This window comes from Caloenas nicobarica, chromosome 20 (assembly GCF_036013445.1).
Source record: "Caloenas nicobarica isolate bCalNic1 chromosome 20, bCalNic1.hap1, whole genome shotgun sequence".
Lineage (NCBI taxonomy): Eukaryota > Metazoa > Chordata > Aves > Columbiformes > Columbidae > Caloenas > Caloenas nicobarica.
In genome coordinates this window covers 2,156,107-2,182,662 of record NC_088264.1, presented here as the reverse complement: position 1 = coordinate 2,182,662, position 26,556 = coordinate 2,156,107, and the positions used below count along the sequence as shown (strand labels likewise).

Genomic DNA, 26,556 nt, shown 5'->3' with positions numbered 1-26,556 from the left:
CCAGATTTGAAAATTGAATTGCGCTTCCTCCAAGGCTCCCTGTGTTCCTGGAGACAGGGGCAGGTCCTGCAGTTCAGGGAGGAAAAATCCCACGGTCAGCTCCATAGAACATGAAGAACCGTCATACGCGTCCCACACAAGAGACAACAGCAGGGAATTCACAGCAACTTCACTCAGCTCTGCAGAAAGCAGATTACCCAAAACAGCTTCCACCAGCCAGGCCGGTGCAACAGTCACCTGAGCTGATTCTTGCCAAACGTTTTTGGTCGTAGACATGCAAACCGACTGCAAGAAACTTGAGAGAGGTTTGAAATCTCTGACTTAGTTCTTGCTTTCTAATGACGAGTCAGGCAAATAGGGACCAGGAATTGGAAAGAGGAATGGAGCGCTTCTGGTTTCTTCGTGAGAAAGCATGTGTGGAAACAGGAAGAAGAAAAGAAGAACTCGGGTTCATCAACCTACCCTTGTTGCAGTATGGGAAACAAAAATAGTTTGAATTTTGCCTGATAAAGCCTTTGTGGATTCCAGGGGTGGAGTTTTACCTGTCTCTTTGCAGATCCTGTGCTTTTTTTGGCAGATCTGCAGGAGCTACGGCTGGCTAAATAATTGTTGTGATCTGTAGTATCTCTCATGATCTTCAAAAGATGAGTGGAATGGTAAACTGAGGAATAGGAAATAATAGTTAAAATATAATCCTTTGGTTTTACTGGCATTGTGTAAAGACTGGGTCAGATTCTGCTTGGAGTTACACTTGGGCGGCTTCCCTAGTAATGTGGGAATTCGCTGAGTACAAACTTTGGTTCGAGGATTTTTTTAAAGGATAAATTATTGAAGTCACAAACAGCAGCAGCCATTGGCTTACTTGGTGCCTTCTTGGGAATAGCACCGCCTCTTACACTCTTCAAAATTCATGCATTTTGATGTGAAGAAGTTGAGATGCTGGTGAGCCATTAGTTTCTTACTGTGACATGATCTCAGACACTTTTGAACGTGTGGAGACCTGGGTCATTCACTTCCTTCTGCAGTAATAATGTGACTGGCTCATTTCCCACCAGGGCGAGAACCCCCAGTTACCAAAGCATCTTTTGAAACTTGACTAACATTTTGTGCAATGTTTCTCGATTTTCAGCATGGTTTTATGCATTCGTTCCGAAGTACAGACTCCACAATCCACTCGACTCCTCAGATTATTTTAATCTAAATCTTTAACTCTGTCCTAAGTGCAGGTTTCACGCTGGGGTGTAAGAAACTCTCCAAAATCTCATTGAGAAGTTTTTGCTATTAATATTGGTTTTAAAGGACAGCCCTCGGAGATTGCAGCAACGGACATAAAGCTCTGCCAGGAGATGCCTTTAAAACAATGAGTTTTGTCCTGAAATACAGTTCATCATTTCAAAGGGTTGCTTGTGGCACAGGATAAAGAGGATTCTTTATAGTTGAGAAGAGGCTGAACCCAGATGTAGCAACTACTTATTCAAGTGATTGCATCTTCATTCCTTTGTTTTATGCAAAAGATACGATCCAAGCCGCAAACATATGATGTTTTAGAATATACAATTCCACAAAGTGGAAAAAGGTCCTAAGCCAAAAGAGTTTGGAGAACTCATTTAATAGAAGCCATGTAAATGGTAATTTGAAATTCTTTCTGAATATCTTGCTTGAGAACTTGAAAGGCTGCCACTGAGAAAAAAGACTCCTAGATGTAGGAGCAAAAAGATGGAACGCTGCTCTGCGGTATCCACGTACGTCTTTGGATAGCATTACATTTTGAAAAGGTATATGCTCTGACGTGGAGAGTATGAGAAGAGACTCGAAGATCTGACTGGATACAGAGAAAAGCTCGGTGTCATTTGGAATGCTGCACGTTTTGCCAAATCATTGCTATAAAAATCTCGGTCTGTAGATACAAGGCTGGGATGCGTGGATTCTGTCTTCACTGAAAAGTTGCTGTATGTTTTTTGGTGTATCACGTTTCAAACTATATAAGTTTCTCCATAGAGAAGTTTTACTAGCTGGAAATGTGAAGTAATTGTATATTTTATATGTATCTTTTGAAGTTACAATATCTGCTTAAAAAGATGGCGGGATTTAGTGACAGAAAGGTGCTCAGATGAAAAATCCTTTGTAAATCATAGAATCACGGAATCATTTATGTTGGAAAAGACCTTTAAGATCACAGAGTCCAACCGTTAACCCAACACTGCCAAGGCCACCACTGCCCCATGTCCCTGAGAACCTCATGTCCGTCTGTCCAACCCCTCCAGGGATGGTGACTCCCCCACTGCCCTGGGCAGCCTGTTCCAATGCCCCACAGCCCTTTGGGGAAGAAATTGTTCCCCAGATCCAACCTCAACCTCCCCTGGCGCAACTTGAGGCCGTTTCCTCTGGTCCTGGCGCTTGTTCCTGGGGAGCAGAGCCCGACCCCCCCTGGCTCCAAGCTCCTTTCAGGCAGGTCAGAGATCAGAAGGTCTCCCCTCAGCTCCTGTTCTCCAGGCTGAACCCCCCAGGTCCCTCAGCCGCTCCTGTTCCTTTTCCATAAAAATATATTTTTCTTTATTTTAGGTATAGGCCGTATGGAATTAAAAAGGGGTTTATTGAAGCAGAATTGAATACCCCTGTATCTTTTCTAGGTTACTTTGATGGATGCCAACTACGTGATGGATGAGACTCTTGGCACATCCACATTTCCTATATCTTCTCTGAAACTGGGAGAGAAGAAGGAGGTCCAGTTAACTTTCAATGACGTAAGTTGCAACATTCACGGCTTTGCCTTTGTTGGTGCAGCTTTGAAGATGAGGGAAAGTTCTTAATATAGAGTGAAGGTTTGAATTCCAGAAGGGATTAGAATATGCTGCTCAGTGTATTACCTGGTGCCTGAGGCTTCCGGAAAGCTAACAGAAATTCTTTGATCATTATATGTTTCCCTTTCAGTAAATGGCTTCTCGTAACACAGCCCTAGTTGACAGGCAGTAATGCATTCATGTGAACGCTCTAAATAAAAGGCAAATCAATTGGATTATTCTCTTTAAACATGATACAAAATGAATGGAGTTGCTTTAACGGGGATTGTCTGCCTGCACGGTAACTCCTGGGAATTGCTGTTAGATCTGTGTGTAATTGAGCTTGTTCTGCACGTATTAAAATACCGTCATTTATTACAGTAACATGTCAGAGGCCATTCTGAACATAACTCTGTATTTGTAATTATATCTGTCACATCTGGTCATCTTTATTTATATATATAAAGTATGCATATACTGTATGTATAAATACAGTCTGCATTTCTGTTTGGGGTATAGTTTATTAGATGATCAGAGGACTTGTGGCTGCTGTTTTCCATGTGGTTTAACTTTAAAAGTGTGGCTACAGCAAATAACTGGTTAAGGCCTATTACTTGCAAATCAGACAGTTTCATATGTTAGATTTAGCATTTCATTAGGCATAGCCTTAGGGAAATTGGAATTTTGATACCCTCCTTTTTTTTTCTTTTTCCTTTTTTTTTTTTTTAATTTACTGCATTTTTGGAAGTTTCTGCTCATTTATTTCACTGAATGCCTCAGCAGCTCTTGGGCTCCCAGAGCACGGACTGGCTGCTGGCGCCTGGTTCTGCCGGCACGACGTGCGGTGCTGAGAAAGAGCCAATGGTCTTCTGGCCATAAATTCTTCAAAACACGGTTTACAAAGCTCATGCCAATAGTACGAGGCCTTGCCACGTTACAGATATGCTTTTAACTTCTCATCAGCACTCAGCAAAGCTTGGTAGACTACATGGGGGAAGAAATCCGTGAAAAAAGCCAAGTACACTCTGAAATTTGTAAGCATGGAGTCAGATCGAGCCCGATGTAGACGATTTGTGTACACAATGCGTATTCCTGAGACTTCTGTGGCAGTCTGTATAAGGTATAGAAAATGGCCTGCTGGTTCCCGATTGGAACACTTCATTCCAAGGGTTTATTTAACACCATGTGCATACATTTTTTTTCAACCGCTGGATCGCTGCGTGGTTTCCAAAGTGCTTTCTAAATTAGTAACATCAGGTGCGGGAATAGTGTAATTACTGCCCTGTCTTTGAAGTATTTCCGTAAGTGACTCTTCACTGTTTCTTCATGTTTTCCCTTTGTTATTTCTTTGCCTTTTCTGTCTCCCACCCCCTCATTCACAACTCCCATTTCGGAGGGGAGGAGCGGGGTGCCAGGTTTTGCCAGGGACGTGGAGAGGGGCCAGAGGAGCCCCAGAAATGATGCGAGGCTGGACCAGCCCTGCTGGAGGACAGGCTGAGAGAGCTGGGGGGTTCCGCTGGAAAACAGAAGCTCTGGGGAGGCCTTAGTTTGGCCTTTCCGGACTTAAAAGTGGCCGAGAAGATAGACGGGGATGGACTTTTGAGCAGGGCCTGTTGTGACAGGACAAGGGTGATGGTTTTAAACTAAAGGAGGGACATTCAGGCCGGACATGAGGAAGGAATTGTTGGCCCTGAGGGTGGTGAGAGCCTGGCTCAGGTTGGCCAGAGAGGCGGTGGATGAACCATCCCTGGAGACATCCCAGGCCAGGCTGGACGGGGCTCTGAGCAACCTGAGCTGGTGCAGATGTCCCTGCTCAGGGCAGGGGGGGCACTGGGGGCGCTGGGGAGGTCCTTCCAACCCAAACCGTTCTGTGACTCTGTGATAATCTGTTTAGGGGCAGAGGCAGAGTGACATGACACCGTGTGAGACTGTTCCACACCTACCAGGCTGTACCGATATGTTGGTGGCCATTGCATGTGAGAGAGCTCGGGGAGATGAAAATGCCTCTCTGTTCTTAGTTCTACCAACTTCGTACTCTCACATTTTGCCTAACAAATGCAATTGGTGCTGTAACCATAATTTTTTTAACTCTCTACCTTCAGGCGACCCCTTTAAGTGCTCTATGAAAGGCAGAGGAGACCAACCCATCACTTATGGCTCGGGTCATTCTCTGTGGGCTGCGAGTGGAATCATGATGTAGCGACATTATTAATAAATTACTTCCATCTTTCAGAAACAAACGATCACTCTTCCTGCTTGATAATTTCAACGTATTTAACTGTGTTAGGGCACTCGGTGGCCCGTGTGGAGCACAGAGGAGTCGTTCCCTTACAAGTCTTTGATTTAGGCATAAGCTGAGTCCGAAGTTTACCCAGCGAACTGGGAAGCAAATGGCAGATAGACCGCGGCTGGCAGGAGAAACAAAGGATCAGCGTCGCGTGGAGATAATGAGATCCCTTCAGGCCAAAGATGAGTAGCACTGGCTAAAAGTCCGTGGAAGAAAGCCAAGAAAATGGCATCTGGTGAATAAAAGTCAGGAGCGAGCAGCACCCAGCAGCGTTTTCTATTGCGCTCAGTGCTGGTGGTGTATTTTGGAATCACACTGTGTGCTTTAAATAAATAAAAAAAAAAAAGTTCTGTGGAAAAGAAACGCATTCGTATATCTCAGAAATGTCCTCCTTTTATAAAAAAATAAAAAGCGATTTCAAGAAAAATTCTGACAGTAATCGTTTATGTTCCAGGTGCGTTTGTTTTTTTTTCCCTCTGTAAGTGGTGTAACCATATTTTAAAATTTCTTGTTTAGGTCACAGAAATGACCTTGGAATTGTCTCTTGAAGTATGGTAAGTATCTCATATTGAAAAGAGTGGAAAGGTATTTTTTATTTTACTCCATTAGAATTTTCTTAGAAACTTGTCGTGTAGAGTGCAAAAATTTCTTGTTTTAACATAGAAATACCAACTACCGTAAAGTCAGGAGACTTGAAAATGGAGGATTATTTTCACACTGTAATTCTGTCATGGACTTAAACACCATTGCTTGTACTAACAGCTGTGCCCTTTCCAAATGTTTGCAGGAGCAAGGCCAACGTATCTGAATTTCTCATCCTGGTTTATATTAAGTGCTTTACATTTCAAGAGCTTTTTCTTTAAGAAACTCACAGCCATCGGGCTCAGCTGTTACCCTCATTATTTTACCTTCTGTGGTAGCTTTGTGTCTCACGTTCACATTCAGCGTATGTGGATGCTCATTACCGAGCTGCCCCTGAAATGTAAAATATTGGAGTGTTGATACCACGCGGTACTGAAGTCAAAGGCAAAGTGTAAAGTGAAGCGGATGCCTCCCTTTTGTATTTCTTTTTTTTTTTTTCTTTCTCTCTAGATTTCCTTCTCCCTCTTTCTTAACCTATCTCGGTGAAAGACCAAAAATCACCTTGAGGCATCATCAGAAAAATATCTTTTCAGTCTAAAAATGAATTACTGAGAGCAAGACATTTAAAGTTGTTTTGTTGTTTTGTTTTGTTGGGCTTTTTTTTGTCTGTAACTGTAAATAGCAGTGCTGAGCACTGTAAAGGTACAACTCTTTTATAATGACTCTGGAGGCTGCCCAACATCCCCCAGGGGTAATTTCTGCTTATCTTTCTGTACTAGTAGAGATGTATATGTGGGTGGTCCCGAGACCACTCCCGAATCACCCAGGGCTTGTACCTCACAAGGATTTTATTTCTCTGGCATTAAAGCCCCTTGGAACGACATATGGGCTCCGTGAGTTAACAAGTCCAAATGAGGTAACAGTTCAAATTGTTCATCCTGCCTCGACATCTGAAATGAGCTGAAGATGTAGCTTTTATTTAAGTACAGTGTTGAGCTCTTTATGCAGCCCTGTGTACATTTTTGATCACACATTGTGGGGAAAAAGCTAGAGAAAATCGGTTTTTCCTCTGGCCAGCCAGTACAATTTGTGCTGAGATCCACGCAGTTTTTGATCATAAGATGGAAGGGATACAGAGTCAAAATGACTCTCTCCTCCCTCAAAGTGAACCTGTAACTTAGGAAGAGTAAATGTTAGTAAAAATGTGTGAATATTTTTCATTGCAGTCCTTTGTTCCATGGGTTAGCAGAGAATTCCAGTTTCTAGACTGTGGAAGTTTATAATTGTCTGTGAGTCGTGAACTCACTTGCTATATTCTAACTTTTTTTTTAAGGCCACAAAATAGACCGCTTTAAGCTGTATATTTTGTTTTCAGTAGTATGTGAACAATGAGGGTTCTATATAAAATATAAGCCTTAAAAGCGCAGCTTGCCATTGCTCTTTGCGTCCACCGCTCCATGGAATCAGCCGATGCAATTGTGTTGCATGAAAAATCTTTTGTTTTAGTTTGGTTTTTGTTTCGTCTTATGTAAGTTAATGAGGAATTTAACTTCCATTCATTTCCCTAGGTGATACTTTAACTGTGTTTGGAATTAAGCCTTTTGTTAAAGCCCGTCTGTTTTCCAAAACAGCTCTTCAACTGATCTCCGGTTCAGCATGGCTCTGTGTGATGAGGAGAAGAAATTTCGGCAACAGAGAAAAGAGAATATCATGCACAGCATGAAATCGTTTCTAGGAGAGGAAAACAGCAAGAACTTGACCAGTTCCCGTGATGTAAGTTTGAAGAGTTCCCATTAAGATTAGTGTCACCTTCTGCATTTGTCTTGGAAAGGCAGAAGGGTTCAATGGAAAGGCAGATGGCAGAAGCAAAACAATTTCTTTTTCCTCTATGCACATCGAATATTTAGAATGGAGAATAAGTTTTCTTTTGCTCTAAATTTACAGTTTAGGAGACAAAATCCTGTGCCAAAGTAAAGCTTCACTTAGAAACGATATGTCCATTCTATGCAAAAGGACAAGACGGGGTAAATGCCACTGTAGGACAGAAATCACAGCTTTCATTTGCACTGGCGATGTAAACAAGCTGCCGTAAATTTATCTGGTTCTTTGTTGGTCGAAGCCTTTGCAGGCTGTGCCTAGGTTAAAATTGGGTAAAGGAGATAAATCCACGCTTTTCGTTTTGCTCCGATTCTGAATTCCGTGCTTTGTTAAGGCGCTGGTTCCGAGCTGAGCTCGTCATCTGCAAGATGCCTGGAGGGTACGTGAAATACGGGCGGCACGAGGAGCGTGCGGCGCTGCGGGACCTGCCCCTGCCTGCTCCGCACCCAGCTCCCGAAACGGCCTTGGCCTTCGTGTCTGAGGGAGGAGGCAGAAAATGAGCTGGTTTAATGATACCGTCAGCTTAGAAATGGTTTTCTTTCCTTCCTTTCCTTTGGCCCGTTTGATACGATTAGAATTATGAAGTTTATTTCTTCAAGAATGTGTGAAACTGCAGCTTTTGTTGACTGGTGCTCTGGACCAAGCCAGCGGATCGAGATGGGTCACATCAAAGCGAGGAAGGGAGCCCAGCCCCACCGACCTTTTCAGCAATTTCCTAAAACCCCACATTATTTTGAGTTAATTAAGAATCATAGGATCATTTTGGGTGGAAGAGACCCTTAAGATCATCAAGTCCAACCATCAAAGGATGCACTTGGTACAAATCCACTTGTTCTGGAGTAGCTTTTCCATTCTCCTCTTTCTTCCCTGCTTGTTCCCCGTCCTGTTCTGCTCCCAGAATTGTGACGGGAAGACCATGTCTATGTGGGGGGTGTCAAGCCACGAACAGAGTCAGTGTATTAATCCAAACTGATTCTTTTTGTGCGTTTTTAGTATAAGCAGAATGTGACGCTCTTTTGCAGAAACTGGAATCAACACTGAGGAATTCCTTTTAAATTTCTCTGAAGTTTAAAGCAGGTGGTAGATGTGTTATTGTCGTATAGTTCTGAATTGTCTTGCCTAGGAAAATGTGCGTGCTTTCTGAGGAAGATGAAAGAATTTGACAAGTATTGTACATATTTTATTTGTAGATATATAAGCTGTCCATATTGTGAAGGAACATTTTCAAGGTTTTTTAATTTTCAGTTCAGTTATTTTAATCTTAACGCATGCAGATCTTATCAGAATAGACATTTGTGGATGTGACGTTGCTCTGATCTCCTAGAGCACAACAGTTTCTTTCTCAGGGTACAGATATTCTGCCAAGATGCAGTTGGGACTGGAGCGATACTCGGTGCCTGAAGAATCAGTTCTGTGCAGGTGGTACGTGTGCAGGAATTATCGTAAACGCTATGCAAGATTTCCTGCTGGTTTTGCCATCATTTTCCCTGGGTATCCCTCGCTGTCTCAAATACTGAGAGTTTATCCGTTCAATTGCATCTTCCAAGACCAGACCATGATCTCTAATTGCAGGTTTATCTGAGGACTGAGGTAATGTGATCCTCCCCATTTTCCTCCGCCAAGTGTGTATTTTTAAGCTGACTTGTCAGCATTTTTAGCTGCCTCTAGCAATTAAGAAAACCCTTTTGTTCAAATTAAGATACAGTTTTGTCCTTATAGCCCATCATTTTTACTTTTATTGCTACAGATGGGAGATAGCGGGAGGATTTATAGGGTGTTCGTAGTCTTAACATGGCATCAGAAGTCAGGAGACGTGAATATTCTTAGCTGCCTGTGAGTCATTGTTTGATCTTAAACAAGTCACTTACTTGCTCAGAGTTCACCTAAGTTTCTTCATCTGTGAAGAGCAGCTCGTGTGCCTTGCAGGAATGCTGTGAGACTTTAATACTTGTGACATAATTATCCATCCCTGGCTGGGGAAGTGAGTACTTCCAAATTTCCTTACTTCATCTTGATGCACATTCTGAAAACACAGAGGATGAGATTTCTCATACCTGTACTACCGCTCAGCATATTTTTATAATTTTTGTTGCTTTAAACCATTTTCTAAAAACGCCGTAATTAAAGAAAGTGTATATTCCCAAAGACTGGATTTGCAGAACACTTTTTAATAATCATCCCTGTACCCCATGGCAATTTTTTTTGCGCCGCAGGTATTCTGTCTGGATTTCGTGCGCTGTGTTTCCAGGGCATTAGATAAAAACATCTACACCACTCGTTCCCAAAACAAGCTTTAATATGTTTTAGCTTTTTTTTTTTTTTTTTTTGCCAGATCACTTGTCTTTTTCAGAGCTCGCTTTTCTTAAAACATATCTCGTTTCCCAAATCCTTTTCATTTTCATGCCCGGTTTGGTGGTTAAGCACTTGTTGAGATGACCTGTATGGTGCTGAGCTTGTCCACACAGCGCGGCGCCCCATGGATCTGAGAAACAGCACAGATGTATCGACAGAACACTTGGTCTGCGCTGTTAAATCCTCTTCAGTGGAGCTGGAGGGGTATCTCAGCGGCTTTGTCCAAAACCAGCTTGGGTCCCTCAGCCTTGTGTTCGATTCCCATCTTTGCTGTGGACTCACCGCATCATTATCTTTGAGTCACTTAAAAATGTTTTTGGGTCGAAGTTTACTAACCTGCTTGAATGGGTTTAGTACCTCTGCCCCCGTTTTACCGATTCTGCACAAAGGCCGGTGGGTTCAGAGCTCCCGAGAGCGGAGCCCGTGCAGATGGGGAAGCCCCCGCGCCTCCATCTCCCATCTTTGCTCCGTTCTTTCTCAACCATGAAACGGCTTCTTGGTTCTTTTCCTTTCGGACACTCTCTGCAGCCGCTTCCCCCTGCCTCTGCCCTGTTTATCTTAGACATCAGCTTGTAAAATAGATGTCATTTCAAATTTTACCATTTCTTGCCCTTAAATGTTCTGGAAACTGAATTGCAGCTGAAGGGCGGCTTTAACAAACCTGCCTGCTTGGAAATGTGCTCTCCTCTTCAGAACTCAACCTTCGGCACCTGGCTTTTGCCTACAAGTCAACGTGCATTCAGTTGGCTGAGATAAATGAACGTAAATGCGCAGCAGATGATTGTCTTCAGTTCTTTTTTCATCGTTGAAAAGCTTTCTTTGCTGCGGGAAGCCCGCATAAGCTGCTGCCTTCTACTTTAGAGCTCTTTAGTTGAATTTAATTTCTGGAAATAAGGTAGCGATCGCAACTCTTTGTACTTTGCTTTGGTATCAAGAGGAAAAGAAGAGATCTTATGCTATACATCCACCTGCCTCTCGTTAAACTCGCCCTCCAGTACGTGGATCTGTGATTCCCAGTACACCTGTGGATTAAATACGTGTTTGCAGCCAGGACTTGTGACTCTTCTCGACTGTCTTTGTTGATCCTCCCTACAGATTCCTCTGCATCCTGAAGAAAACTCAGATTTTCCCTTGTGTTCATGCCACTTCGCTGATGAATAGAGCTGTTGAGTAGTGGTGCTTTGGAATCGCTCTCACATACTTTTTCCAGGCTTGCACCTGCAAACCAGTCTTGGTCCTGTTGGGATTTGCCCGTGGAGGTTAATTAGGTAGTGTTTGTAAAGAGCTTTCAAAGCCTGATGTACATTATGAAGTTCGCGATTAGTAATGCGGCTCTTCTGTTCAAAGCAACTGCTCCGTTATTGGGGCGTTGGCTTAACAAAACAGGCACGTCCTAAATCTTTACCTTTGTTTTGTCGTTTTTTGATAGATAGCTATCTCTGGAGGCGCGGGATAAAATCCGATGCCAGAAATACCTGTGGCTTCTGTTACTAAAGCTTAACACTTATGAAGAAGATAATCAAATCATCTCCCGGCATCACGAATAAGCAGTTTTTGCAGAGTGGAAGCCTCGAGAAGTGTCTCGACGTATTTGGTCGTTGTGCGTGATTGTGTCGGTGTGACTGTGTTTTTGGTCCGCAGGGGGGTTTCACGGCTTGGTACGTGGAGTCTGCAGGAAGAAACACAACTCAGTAGCCACACTGGTCCTTTTTTTAATAACTAATCCCATCTATTGGCACCTTAAATTGCGTTTCAGTGAAATTTTTGACTGATTACTGGTTTGATCAGATAGGGACTTTCTGCACGACTGTGTAATTCTTTTTACGCTTAGTAACAACCAAGAGGCTGTTACCTTATCACCGCTGAACAGTGGAAAATTCTTTTAGGTTTCGGAAACTGGGAACCAGGCGGGACCTTTGCTGAGTCTAAAACACTTCTGATGATGGTGGCGAGTGAATTTTTATTACATTTTGTCTTCCTAGATACTCGGGGAAACTATGCAGTGGAAGGGAACAGCTTTCAAGTCAGGACTGGGGAGTGAGAAGGAAAGAAGTGTAAAATAAACCCCCCGTAGATACATTTTCAATGTGGTGTCACTTATAACTGGCCCTGCTTTTCCTCACTTTGCTGTCTCTTGGTAGCTGAGTAGCTGCACAGATACACATAAATTCTCCTTTCCTCTCCTGTAGTTTTTTGCAACGTTATTCTGAATTTGAGACTGTTTTCATGCTATATGGTAATATCAGATATTTTCATTTTAAAATGTGTTTTTAAACTCCTAGCCAAAATATTATTTGTCTCTCTTCTGCTTCTGATTAGTAACTTGTACTGCTTTTGGCGCTGTCACAAGGATATCATTTGGATTCGAGCTGGTACTTGGAAGGCTTTAAAAATTTCTGTGGTCTTGTAACTAAATAGTTTATTTAATAACTAAATTTAATATCTTGGATTATGAATAAGAAGGACAGGCATTCTAAAGAAATTCTGAGTATATTTTTATTTAGAAATCTTGCTACAAGTGGTGACTTCTTCAAATAAATCCTAATTCCTCGGATACCAGGCAATTAGAGGTCAGTGTAACAGGGCATCGCGGGGGCGACCACTTACTAATGCTGAGACCTGACGTGGTTTATTCGCCCAATTCGGAGACTTATTGGTTGTATTTTAAGGTCTGCAGCAGTGCCACAGATCGGTGCGAGTGGACTGAACTTGAAATTCTGCACATTATTTCAGTAGCCAGGGCGCTGACATCCCCTGGGAGGACCGCAGCCAGATCAGGAGCCTTCTTCTGGTCTTCAGAGAAAGCCATGCCCAGCTCATCCCGTCGCTCAGCAGTCTGAATCCCAGTGCCACCACATCCCCAGCGGTACTTTCTTTCTGATCGCAGCCCAGAAACTCCCAAAAGACACGTCTCTGGTTGTATCCTGGTGCTGCGTGCAGTCAAGGAGCTACTTTCCTGTAGAACACAGCCGCCTTGCATGCTTTCCCTGCCTGCATTCCCTCCTCCACCCGTCCACGGCAACGTACCGAGCATCCCTGCTGTCCCACCAAATCTAGGACATTCTGGTTGTGTCAGAGACCTGGGACTGCACTTGAACTTCGAATTATTCTTGTTCGATGTCCGCTCTCTGTGCATCAATCTAGAGACACTGGAGAATGTTTCATTTAGAGCAGGAACACGCAGATCTCACTTCCAGCTTTCTCCCCTGCGTTCCTCCTGCCTTTGCAACGTTTGCAGCCTTTACTCACTTAGGTCCTCGTCACTGAAGTTTGTCTGAAGTCTTCCTCATTAAATTAGCAAGTCTGTTCATGCAGGTGTTCCTCACTCCGTCGGTTGGGTGGTTTCTTTGTTCTCCTGTGGACCATCTGCATCAGCACGCAAGGCTTCATGATCAAGAAGCCGAGAGTCTCGCTGGTGACACTACATAGGCCTGATAGCGTCTGCTTGAGCCGTTCCTCTTTCAGACTGGAAAGATCAAGTCCGCAGGCCCCAATCTTGGGTGCCTGTGCCCCTCGCTCTTGCTCTGAGTGGGGTCTGGTTGGGGTATCCCCAGCCTGTGTCGCTGCTGCCCGCAGGGCTGAGCGGTCCCAAATCCTCCCTGACAGCGTCTGCTCCTGTGTCACCAGAGCTCTGAACTGAGGCCAAGAGCTGCAGGTGGGAGGTGTCTGTCACTGCCAGGAGGAGCAATCTTGCAGCTCCTCTCTCCTGGGAATTCCTGCTTTTGTCCTGCCCTCCTGTTGCCTCAGTCAAATCTTCCTGTTGCCTCAGTCAAATCTTCCTCTTGCCTGCACAGGAGCCAGGCACGTTTAGAATCACAGAATCTTTTTGGTTGGAAAAGACCTCTAAGATCATCAAATCCAAGCATAACCCACCCCTGGCACTGCCCCATGTCCCTGAGAACCTCATCTCTGTGTCTTTTAAACCCCTCCAGGGATGGTGACTCCACCACTGCCCTGGGCAGCCTGTTCCAATGCCCCACAGCCCTTTGGGGAAGAAATCGTTGCCCAGATCCAACCTCAACCTCCCCTGGCGCAACTGGAGGCCGTTTCCTCTTGTCTCGTTACTTGGGAGCAGAGCCCGACCCTGGCTCGGCCCAACCTCCTTTCAGGTAACTCTAGTAACCATCTAGAAACATTTAGCTGCCCTTTATGTCCCTGCCTGCCAGGCGCTTTGTTACGTGCTGCCTGTTTTGCCTCTTGGGTGTCTGTAGGGAGAAGATAAATAGGAAGCTGGAAGGAATTCTGCTCTGCCCCTCTGCGAGGTTTCCACCGCAGCAGACAGGACCTCTCGTGCTGCTGGCGGGTTCTGGCGTCCCTTGCTCGCGCTCGGCCGCGCTCTCCTCCCGCGCCGCAGGCCCAAAATCATAGAATCGCAGAATGTCCTGAGCTGGAAGGGACCCACAGGATCGTGGAGTCCAACTCCTGTCCCTGCACAGGACACCCACAGGTCACACCGTGTGTCTGAGGACGTTGTCCAGTCTCTTCTTGAACACTGTCAGGTTGGGGCTGTGACACCTCCCTGGGGAGCCTGTTCCAGTGTCCAGCACCTCTGGGTGAAGAACCTTTTCCTCATGTCCAACTGACCCTCCCCTGGCAAAATGCCTCTGCCCTCCAGCTCTTTGTGAAGCAGAAAGGCCTGAGTAAATGACGTACAGATATTGAACGTCACTCTTGGGGCCAGGTGACTTCGGGGGTGGGATTACAGTACTGTTCCGTTCCACGTACACTGTTTAAAAGTCATATCTCAAAGCGCTTGGTTAAAGTATTTTGTTGTCTCTTACACACATACCACTGAGAGACTGCAGAATACCTTCTTTTTGGCTTGTTAGAGATTTGTTCACAGATTTGGAAAAGCACAGGTCTTTTTGTGAGGATCTTGAGATGGTCACCTGTGAATTGCACAAATATGTTTGGCCAGGGCTTGATGAGTAACATTTGTTTAGTACTTTTAAGTCTTTATCAGCATGGGTGTGGTGATATGCTGTTCTTCTCATCTCTGCAGGTACCAGTGATCGCGGTGCTGGGCTCAGGAGGTGGATTTCGCGCCATGGTGGGGTTTGCTGGCGTCATGAAAGCACTTTACGAATCGGGAGTTTTGGACTGCGCGACATACGTTGCTGGTCTCTCGGGATCCACGTGGTAAGGGGGTTTTTCCTTTGTTTTTCTTCAGTGTTTCTTCAGGCAGTTCAAGAAGGAATTTTTATGAGACTTGACTTATTTCTGAGGTTATAATTCACGGACAATTTTATGCATACACAGTCAGTGCAGCAAAGACATACGGAGCGGCTGTCTGGCGGTATAGCAGGTCGGTGGGGCAAGTCTGCTGGTGGGGGTGGTTTGGAATGGCTCCATCTCCAGGTCATCTCCAAGGAGTTTTGACAGCAGGAGTGGATGAAAAAAGATGCTACACGTACGCACCCACGTTTCTGAGTCAACAGCTAGTATTTTATATACTCTGCAACTGATTCTTTCATCTTGATAACCAAAAAAAAAAAAAAAAAAAGAATTCATGCCACTGGTATAAATGCAAAATATTTTTTATTTTCCTGATGAAATTAAAACAAAAAAAATGCCTTGTGATTTGAAGGTGATGACTCTTGCAACCGAAACCGCATTATTTCCTTTTGGGGCACTTTTCAGAGATTCTCAACATCACTGAAAGATCTTTTGCTCCATTTTAGGCTCAGTAGTCCCCTTCTTAGTGGATTTACTGGGGATGTATAGGACCTGTTCACTGATTCTTTCTTAGCGTAAGGAGATTTGAGCAGATGTATTTCAGCTTGTAGGAAAGAGCATCGATCGACTGCCATGCTGCAGAGTGTCCTGCCGTGGATTGCCTCGTATCACTCCTATTGTCGCTGTTTAATTTAGAAATTACATTGGTTTTTCAAACAGTTTTGCCTGTTAGATGGGATCTACAAAGATGTCTCAGTTCGAATGTCCTAAGCAGGTAGTGATGATGTCCTTGTGTCTGACTCAATGCATGCCTCAAACCATTGACAGGAACAACATCAACAGGAAAAAATTAGAGTGATGTCACTGTGCGAAAGGCATTTTTTGGGTGCTGGGAGCTCAGGGCTTTGTGGGCAGCAGAACGCTTTGAACCCCAGTATTGCGGCTGCCTCAACCACTCTTCTGACTGAGCGGGCTTCTCTTCTCCCTGCCCAGTGCCGGGAAGCTGTAGCCTTTTGTCTTCTCGGCTTTGACAAAAAATGCCCCAAATTACACTTATTACAAACATTGAAACTATTTGTCTTGATGTTTCTTCAACGAAGTGATGTAACACACTTAAAAGCCGTGCAATTTTCATCAGCCAAAGACCTCTGACAAATTCAATCCCAATTTCTTAACTGTTTGGAATCCTTAACACTACATTCTTTTTCATTAAGTGAAAAATTACAGACTAACTTTACAGTCTAACTTTTAAACTTGTAACAGCCTCTTTTTGGAGACACGCAGCGAGAGGACAAGCTGCAATGGCCGTAAGTTACAGCAAGGGACATTCGATTAGCTATTAGGGAAATTATTTTGCAGCGAGAGCGGTCAAGCGCCGGAATGTGTTGCCGCATCCTTGTTTAACTGGGCTGGGTGAGGTGTCGTTCTCGTTCTCTGACTCAGTGAATTCTTCATGTGAAAGCAAAACTTGACTGAACAAAGCCCTGAGCAACCTCGTCTGACTTCAGCTGGAGAGCTCGAGGTTCCTTCCAGTCTAAATTATAAGGTTAAATGAATGTCTCATTTCTTCGAGAGTAAGGGAAAAAGACTTTTGTTGGAATAGCTAAATATAAATGAGCAAGGAATCTGCCTGGGATGAGTTTTATCCCCTGGTTTAACCAAGGAAGCACATGAATTTTGGTTCCACACACTCTAACCCCTAAGTCGTTAAGTCTTTTGGAATAGATAATGATCTATTCTGTTCCTTGTGTGGTTTATTTTCAATTATTTTTCGTTTGTATGAGGCTTGTTTCCCCTCTCCCGGCCTAGACAGAAATCCTTCAGAATGCCAGAAGATTTTGAAATGCCGCAAGCGTTCATCAACCAGAGTAAATTTCTTGTTCAGATGGAACTATAGATGGTTTGCATCCCTGGAACCTGGGTTTTCTATCAGTAGTGCTTGTTGGGGGCAGATTTACCACTGTCTGTTGAGAGACGTGAACGTACTTCTGTCATATTTGCAAAAAGTGGAAGGTATCGTTTGGCTGCATAAAGAGCAGTTGAATAGCCCGATGCGGTGTGGAAAATTTCCGCTGTGTTCCTGGGGAATGGCGTGTAGTCCACGGTCTGCAAAGATGTCAGTCAGCTGGCCACGACGTCTCTTTTTTGGGAAAGCCCAGGTGTGAATACGTAGTTGATGTAATGTACACCTATAAAATCGGTATTAAAATAGCAAGATTATCTGAACTGATTCAGTCAGAAACATGTGTTGGAAACAGTTGCATTTAAACAAATTTGCTTTTGCTGTCTTGGTGATGTCACCTATTCAGACTTTCCGTGCTTGATGAATAAATAAATGGACACTTTGGCACTCCCTTTCTTTTCTTTTTTTTTTTTTTTTTCCATGCAATCTATACTTGGGAATAATGCTCTTTTCTTTTTCTTTCCTGAAGGCTGGAGAATTCCTTTTCTGGAGAGAGAGGCAGGTTTCCGCTTGCTCGCTCAGCTGCATGCCTAACCTTGGAGCAATGCATTGACCTCCCTGGTAGTTTCTGTCATCTGGCTTCAACCTTGCGCTGAATTCTCCGTCCTGCATTTTCCTTTCTCCGCTCACGTGGAAGCCGCTGCCCCATGTGTTTCCCATGGGCTGGCGTGCGCGCTCAGCTGTAGCGGCTGCGCACGGACTAATGGGTCAAATTCTTAATCACCCCGTGGCAGGGTTCGTCGTGCTGCCCAGCAAAGTGCCAGGCAGTGATCTCAGGGCTGAGCTCACGCAGCGTGTGTCTCACCGCTGTGCGCAATTATGCCTGCAGTGTGGTATGTATACCTGAGCCAGCTAATTGCATAAGTAATAGTGAAATTAACAGCTAATAGGTTGGTGCAAAAGTAATTGCAGTTTTGGACTGTGAATTTTAAACCATTATAACAAGGCTTCAACACATCAAAGTAGGAACCATTACGATCAACACATTTTTGCCATGGAGAAATAAGTTTGTTTATTCCCGTAGTGTAAAAATCCGTGCTTCGGAATTCTACGAACTCTTGGAAAGCGTTTTCTGCATCCTGCTGGTTGTGGGAGCGTTCTGCCTGCAAAAAGCTGTTGAGATGCTTGAAGAGGTGCAGTCGATCGGGAGAGTTCAGGGGAATGTGGCACGAGGCAAAACTCCGTAGCCCAACTGGTTCAACTTTTGCAGCATTGTCTGTGCGACGTGCGCTCGGGCTGTCGTGGAGAAGCATTGAGCCCTTTCTGGTGACTGATGCCGCTGCCGGCGTTGCAGTTTTGGTGCATCTCGCCGGTTTGCTGAGCAGACGGCTCAGGTGTGACGGTTTCGCCGGGATTCAGAGAGCTGGAGTGGATCAGAGCGGCAGCACCGAACAGTGACCGTGACCTTTTTTTGGTGCACATTTGGCTTTGGGAAGTGCTTTGGAGGTTCTTCCCGGTCCAAGCACTGAGCTGGTTGTCATGTAAAATCCACTTTTTGTCACACGTCACAATCCAATCGAGCAATGGTTCATTGTTGTTGTGTAGAAGAAGACACTTCCAAACATTAATTTCTTGGGTTTTCGGTCAGCTCCCGAGGCACCCGCTTATCGAGCTTTTCCAGCTTTCCAATTTGTTTCAAATGCCGAACGACCATAGAATGGTCGACGTTGAGTCTTCAGCGACTTCTTATGTAGCTGTAAGAGGCCCAGCTTCTGTTATTGCTCTCAGTTGGTCGTTGTCACCTTCCGACGGCGGCCACTCCGCTCCTCATCCTCAAGGCTCTCGTCTCCTTTGCGAAACTTCCTGAACCGCTGAGCCCAGGCAGCTCCTGGGCCAAACGCCTTGTTCATCTTGCGAGTTGTCTCCACTGCTTTACGACCCATTTTGAGCTCGAACAAGAGAATCGCTCGAATTTGCTTTCTGCCTAACATCATTTCCGTAGTCTAAAATAAATATAAAATAGACAAAGCGATAAGTCAGTAGCAAAAAAAAGAGAGAAAAGTGCATTAAAATGATGTATAACATGAGCGCATTTATTTAAGAATGTATTCCAATATCAAATGGCAAATTTCAACAACGCAAAAACGGCAATTCCTTTCGCACCAACCCAATAGTAGGTTACAGCGGCCCATCTTGAGTCTTTACCCATCGTGTTACTTCAGACAACCAAGTGCGAACCGCAGTTGTCCGCAGGCGTGTCTAAACTTTGAGTACACAAAACTGCAGTTTCCAGAGGTAGCGAGAAGATCAGGATTTGCCTGACATGCCTCTGCTGAAACTCCAGAGTGAATTAAATCTCTGCACACGTCGTAGCTGTTGTGCACCATCCGATTATGGAGGCCTCTCGATCCTGGAAAGCATGCCCTGTACTCTCGTATGTTTTAGGAATTTTTGAATAGTGATAATAAACTGGAGAGTGACAGAGAGAGGTGCATCTTAGAGCGACAGAACTGCGTGTGTGTTTACAGGACCTCCCATCTGCAGAATGTAGGTACACCCTGACAGCTGGTTTTCCCGTGTATGATGATTCTGTCCTTTTCTCTTAAATAAATAAATGAGGAATACTTTCTGATCTTTTACATCATCCACATTATGGAAATCTATGCTGAGCGTCTCATTGTATGCTTACATTTCGAACAAGTTGTTTAACTTTCTATGCCTTGAGAAAAAGAAATGACCATTTACTGTATAAATGGTGAGTAAATTAATCTGATTCAATCAGTAATTGTATCAAATTACTTAGGAGCTTATTGTACATTTCAGGCAGCTGACTTTGAACCAGGCTTCGGTACTTACAGAGCAAATTTTCCATTGCAGGTACATGTCGACTTTGTATTCGCACCCGGATTTTCCAGAAAAAGGACCCAAGGAGATTAATCAAGAATTGATGAACTCTGTGAGTCACAACCCACTTCTGCTGCTCACTCCTCAGAAAGTCAAACGCTACATTGAAGCGCTGTGGAACAAGAAAAGCTCAGGCCAGCCCGTCACCTTCACCGATATCTTTGGAATGCTGATAGGTGAAACACTTATCCATAATGTGAGTTCATTTTTTAATGGTAATTAGGGCTGTGAAACTATTGCATAATAACCGCTGATACTATTTTTTTTTAAATTACCTTGGTGACATTGTTTAGCAATAGGAATATTTAAAGTTACAGCTGAACAAATACTGAATAAGACACTTACAAAAGGCTTTCCTGGCTCTGGGACATGTTTCTGGATGGTATTAATTTCTTTAAGAGCCAGGAAAACATCGTGCATTTGTGTGCAACAGAAATGAACTCAACTGCGGGGTACTTGCAGCAGGCTCTTAACATTAAAATTACTGCTCAAGCCATTGCAACAAAAAATTACAAAATGGTATAACCTCTTCATGCACATTTTACTATAAGAAAAGCAACATTTGCTTAACAAAATACTAATTTCAAGGTGAAATATCCACATCTCTGTTTATTATTACTTGTTTTCCTGAAAAAATAGAGACCCTGAGAGGGCTTCATACTGTTGTATTTGACAGACTTGTTTTATACACCTGTATTTTTCAAGACTACGCAATGCTGTTAGGTTTAAACGCTCTAAAATACTGAAAAACGGGCAGCGCAGCTTTTAGTAACTGTGATCTCTAAGGTGAGTTTCTGATGCTGAAGAGATGTTAAAGGTCTTTGCTGACTTTTCAGAAAAAGCACAGATTGAAAAAAAAAATACGTGATCACTAATGGTGGTTCTGCCTAAGAGCTTTTTCCTTGTTCTCATCTTTTACAGCAGCAAAGAACTTGCTTTGTCCAGCAGTGCTGTTTTCTTTTTGGTCACGTTATTTTCAATATAATTCATGCTTATTGCATCTTCACATCATATCTGCTCCCACTCCTTCCTTCCTGAATTGTGCATTTAAAAGATATTCAAGTCAATTACTTCCTTTTACAAGTTCTTCTGTTTTTCTTGGCAGTAACTGAGCTTGTCCATTTTCCTTCTCTTTGAGGATTTTCGAGCAACGGGTAGTTTCCCAAACATCGGCGGGATCTGTTTGGACATAATCTCTTTCTTTTCGTGCAGAGAATGGACACCACCCTGAGCAACATGAAAGAGAAAATCAACCATGCCCAGTGCGCTCTCCCACTCTTCACGTGTCTCCACGTCAAACCAGATGTCTCGGAGCTGATGTTTGCAGGTGTGTTTTCCATCTGTGTATGAGTCAATTGTGAAAAGAAGTGCGTGGCTGAAAAAGAGCTTATTTTTTTTAATACTTCCGAGACTAATTGTATCCTGCAGCTTGGGACACGTTGAAGTTATTAGTCGTATGGCGAGGATTAGGAAAGAATTTGCCATGATATGAAACATTCTTCGGGGCTTAACAAAATCTGCGTTGTTATAAACTGAGTTACGGGGAGATTTTAATTTATTTAAAAAACAGAAATGTGTGATGTCAGAGGATATACCATGGCAGAGGATATACTATGTCAGAGGATATGCCATGGCAGAGGATATACCATGGCAGAGAAGGTACCAAACGGGCACATCATGAGGACACTTCCAAGGGGTTTTCAAAGCTGATGGGGAAAGGGACACATTTGTGTTCAGCGGCTTCTGGGAATCTGGCGGTGGCTTCTGAAAACACAAAGTTACTCAGGGATAAGTGATCACATACTTCAGTAGGTGGATATTTATACAATCGGTGCAGTATTTGCATCAAGATTGTGGAGATCGGGTATCACATGGACTTATTTGTCATGGCATACCATGGAACTGAGCCTTTTTTAGGCTTTTAAGATGCATTTTTTCCTGTCCATGGAAAGACAGACTTCATTTTAGGTCAGTGGCCTTTTATTTCTCTGTCATTCTTGGGTTTGGAGACTTACTCTTAGACTATTTTTGCAACCTTTTTTTTTTTTTCCTGAAAATAAGGCTAACACAATAACAGCCACTTCAGGTCACTGTGAAATGTTAAGTGGTGGCCAAGGTTTGTTCTCTATATGTGGCAAAAAAATTATTTCCTGCCCATTGTGAAGAATATTGTTTTTCCATGAAGTAGCTATTAATAAGTACATTGCTTGAGTCAAGACAAAAAGAAAGCTGCTGTTTCTCCAGCAGCAGAAAGCTGCTTAACGTTAGTGTATGAAACAGGGGAAATGTCTTCAGTCAAACAGGATTATTCCTCTTTTTAAGAACAGTGAAATTAAAATTGAACAAAGAAGATCTACCACTTCTTTTTTAACTTGTACACAGTCTAAAGTACTGTTAGCAACACAAAAGTGGCGTTTGCTTTTCTTTATTCCGTAGGTTTTAATCCCACCTAGTAGCCTCAGTTGAGAGTGGGTCCAATTGTGCTAGATGCTGTACGAAAAAAAAGGAAATATATATATATATATATATAGTTATATACAAGACTGAGAAAGTAAGAACCAAGTGGCTTGCCCCAGATTTTTAAGTCAGGAATTGTATCCACATTTCCTAAAAAGATTATTTGGAGAAGTTGCTGTCAAAACTTTGTTCGTAATGGAAAACGAGGGTGTAAATTAGGTTACATTTTTCATGGGAGAAAGTCTACTTTCCTCCTTAGGCAACTGAAACCTTTTTGCTTGACAATGAAAGTATTTGGGGATTTTGATGAGCTTCTGTTTTCTGAAAAATTTTATTTGGGTTACTCACTTACCATTTTAAAAATAAAATTATCTTTAATTAATAATGGCCTTCTCTAAGCAAACCCAGAAGCACCTGAAGGCTGGTCTATAATTTCTCTGACCTTACCAACTGGTCTAATAAAGGCATCGCCTCTACCCGCGGATCTTGGTTTTGCTTTTTGAGACTGTCTTCTATATCATTATATAGGAAGCTAGATCTTGATCCTTTCTTTGGTAAGTTTTTTTCCCTTTTAGAACTGAACAGCTATTCTTGATGTGAAAGACAGAGTAAGATTTGGACAGGAATATTTACACTTTCGTATTTACTAGATGACAGGTGTAGATGAAATCTTTCGTGTTGGTGCAGGTTGAATTGCATTGATGATATCAGATAATTTCCGGGAGCGCTGGAGCAAGGTTTCCTGCAGCTGCTCAGAGCTCTCGTGCCCCAGGCTCTGCGTGTTTTCCCAGCCACCAGCATTTCTGACCCAGGATTATCACAGATTCAACTAATTGTAATTCTAAATTCCATTTTGCTGTCAACATGGTTCTGAAATCCCTATCTGCCAATTCCTCTTTAAGTATCTAAAGGGAAATACTGCTATATTCCTAGATTGGGTCTTCGAAGGAATTTCCATCTGTTCCAATGAACGTGGAGACTTGTGGGTGGTTTATTTGGAAAATAGGATGTTTTACTTGACTTAGCATAGATAAGCATTGCCCCATGAAACGAAACTCTCAGCAGCCGTGATGAAACCTTTCCTTTTCAGGATGAGTGCTCTACACTGGTATTGACATTTCCACAGAAGCATCGAGTATCTTGAGGAGTGGATGGCATCCCATCACGTGTGGGGATTTTTCAAAGCTGTTTCTTTCGCCTTTCCATTTCAGAATTATTTCTGATTTGTTCACAGAAGCAGTCAAATCAATCACTACTGAAAATATAGACCATAAAACAGATGAATGGGTGAAATACTAAAAATGTAGGCTATTCTTTGTTTGCTGTTGCTCCCTTTTTGAAATGAATTCTCTAATGTAAGCAACTCCATTGGTATCAAAGAAGATATTTCAAAATCAGCTAAAATCCATTTTCAAAAAAGGCATACATCACAGAATGTAAATCACTGCTGAAGTTTTCTGCTAAGATCGTAAAATGCATTTGAACATTTTATGCCGTATTTTTATTGAGCTGTCTATTCAATAAAACAGCATGTACTTTTAAAAATATGTTTTGCGTCGTTTAGTATTAACAAGTTTCTCAGCTGCCTCTCAGCTTTGCCTTATCAATTTGGATTTCACTAGAAACTCAAGGTTTTGGTGGAATCCAAATGCCTCTCCTAGAATCTTTCACAACTTTTCTGGTATTAAATATTTTGTTTGTGCTGCCTTTTTCACTGCCCTCCACATTTTTGTAGGATCACAGTGAAAGAAAAGAAACTTGGAACTTGGAGCCACGTGGCATTTCATGTGACAGGGAATCACAGTGAAGCATGAGATGAAAACCAGGTGTCATTTGGTTTTTCTCCTTCGTGATCGCTACTTTTATACATCTGTTTTTGCAGCCTAATATTTTTCCACCATAGTTCGTTGTGATACGAGCGAATGAGAATTCCTTCTTTGCTGTGACATTAGACTGTCATTTGAAATAAAAAGTTTTCACTTCTGTATAACCTCCGAGATATCCCTTTTGGTTATTTACCTTCCCATTTAACTAAAATGTCTTTGTTTGGACAGAGGTTTCATTCATTTATGAATGAAATATCCTGGACGAATATCCTCTGCTTCTATTGAGGTTGAGATTGCTAACTAAAATCAAATTTGTCTCCTGTTTCGCAGACTGGGTGGAATTCAGTCCGTATGAGATTGGTATGGCCAAGTATGGCACTTTTATGTCTCCTGATTTGTTTGGAAGCAAATTTTTTATGGGGACAGTGGTGAAGAAGTATAGTGAAAATCCCTTGCATTTCTTGATGGGTGAGTATGTGACTGAGACTTTAAAATAAATCTAATTTCAGCAGTTTGTGGACAGGGGCTTTTAAATGCAATCCCACAAATTGTCAAACAAGCAGCAGAGTTCTCAGTTTGTTTGGAGACATCTGTTTGTTCACAGACATGGGTTAGCATTCCCTGTTTTGTTGTTGCTTTTGAGCTTATGACGTAGCATGTTCCAAAATCAGAGCTGTGCTCCGAGAGCAAGCAATGCTTAAATAGTGCAATATATGGGTTTTTTTTCCTTCTACCAGCCTCCATTCACTGTTCATTTTTTCCCTTTCAGGTGTCTGGGGCAGTGCCTTTTCTATATTATTTAACAGGGTGCTTGGTGTCTCCAATTCTCAAAACAAAGGTCCCACCATGGAAGAAGAATTAGGTAATATTAAGAACTAATTCTGCCGCTATGCAAAATAATTATGAGCAAGATCCAGGGCTTGTAGAAGGATGGCGCTCTGCTGGTAGTCATTTTAGGAATGTGGAATTAAGTCACTTTACTTGCTGACATTGCTAAATGCTGAATGAGGTCAGGGAAAGAACATTATTAATTTTATTTTCTTTCTCTCACTTTTGTTTCTGATCAGTATCTGAGGTGCTGAAAGTCACCTGCATGTTTCCAACTCTTTTCATGCAGTTAAAAGGATCCAATTCCCTTTTTTGGGTTGTTACGCAGGTTTTTGGAGATGGGAAGCTGACAAATACTGTGTGGCCTCTTGACACTGGACTGTATTATTCAAGGGATTAGTAAAGTAAAATCAAATTTTCGCATCTCTAGATTGTTAGGTTGTTCCATTCTGACCACACATCACCTGTTGGTATCTCATCCTTTATTTAGTACTTGATAATTTTGCTTTCATTCCTAATGCACAAATGGCAAAGTAACTGTAACGAAAGCATCGTAGGTTGGTTTGGATAGACTTTTTGTGTTTTATTTGAGAGTGCAGTTGACAATGAAGGGGTTTTTTACACTTTTTTTTTTGTTTGTTTTTGCTATTCAGAATACAGGGACATATAAAACCAATGAATGCATTGTACTAGGCAGTCAGATTTTTCTGAAGAGCGTAGAGAGAAAATGGAGATTGAGTTGATTTAAAACAACAACAACAAAACCAAGCCCCTTAGCTGTCTCAGTCCCCTAATAGGTGGCATTCGGCTGTGTGAAAATGTACTTTTTATGCATGAAAATGAGACCTGTGCCTCCGGGTTCATATTTCTGATACACCTCAGGAGTGTTAACACCTACTGATAGAGGATCTCTGTCAATAAATCTGATCGTGGAAATGTCTGTTATTGCTTTTGAAGACATCGAGACGCAGAATGGTAGCTCTCATCCATGGCTCGTTTCACAAATGATTTGAAAAATACGCTTTGAAGTGGGATCATGTGTGAAAATACTGATGTGACTTGAACCACCAGAGCTGTAGATGCCCCAGTGAAACTTTGGTACCACCAAAGTCAATGGCAAAATCCCAGGGGACGTCAGAGAAGCCACTGTGTGCAGAGCACATAGAAAACCACACCTAGAAACAGTAAATAAGAGATTTTGCATGGAGGTTGCTTTAAAGAGATGATTTGATGTCCAAAAATTTTATTTATTGGGGGTTTTTGTCTTCCTTTTTTGGTCACTGATTTTTATTTTGACCTGTCTCCTATGTCATCGCCAAAGAATTTGAGCGTGTTTGTCTTTGGCACATGTTTGTCCATTGACGGTATTTGGGTAGTGACCGAGGACCCGCTGAGTATTAAAAAGAAAAAATACTTAAGGAAAAATACGTGATGACTAAGCTCTTCTGTTTCTATGGGGGTTTTTACAGTGTCGTATGTTCCTTTTTAGAAAAAAGGCAACAGTGGTGGTCATCTGAGTCCAGTATTCATTACCTAGAGTAATAAAGCTGGTTTTTCACACTTGCTACTACGGAGACTCTCTCA

At 42.7% G+C, this 26,556-nt stretch overlaps 1 protein-coding gene across 1 annotated transcript in view; it reads left to right on the top strand.

The window, feature by feature from the left end:
* Positions 1-26,556, top strand: part of PLA2G4A (phospholipase A2 group IVA) — a 73,598-nt gene that overhangs the window by 34,501 nt on the left and 12,541 nt on the right. Inside the window, exons 5-12 of the mRNA XM_065649024.1 lie at positions 2,631-2,744; positions 5,584-5,621; positions 7,281-7,422; positions 14,882-15,018; positions 19,835-20,057; positions 21,074-21,188; positions 24,475-24,612; positions 24,914-25,006. Of these exons, the coding sequence (XP_065505096.1) occupies positions 2,631-2,744; positions 5,584-5,621; positions 7,281-7,422; positions 14,882-15,018; positions 19,835-20,057; positions 21,074-21,188; positions 24,475-24,612; positions 24,914-25,006 (1,000 nt within the window). The remainder of the gene's footprint in view (positions 1-2,630; positions 2,745-5,583; positions 5,622-7,280; positions 7,423-14,881; positions 15,019-19,834; positions 20,058-21,073; positions 21,189-24,474; positions 24,613-24,913; positions 25,007-26,556) is intronic.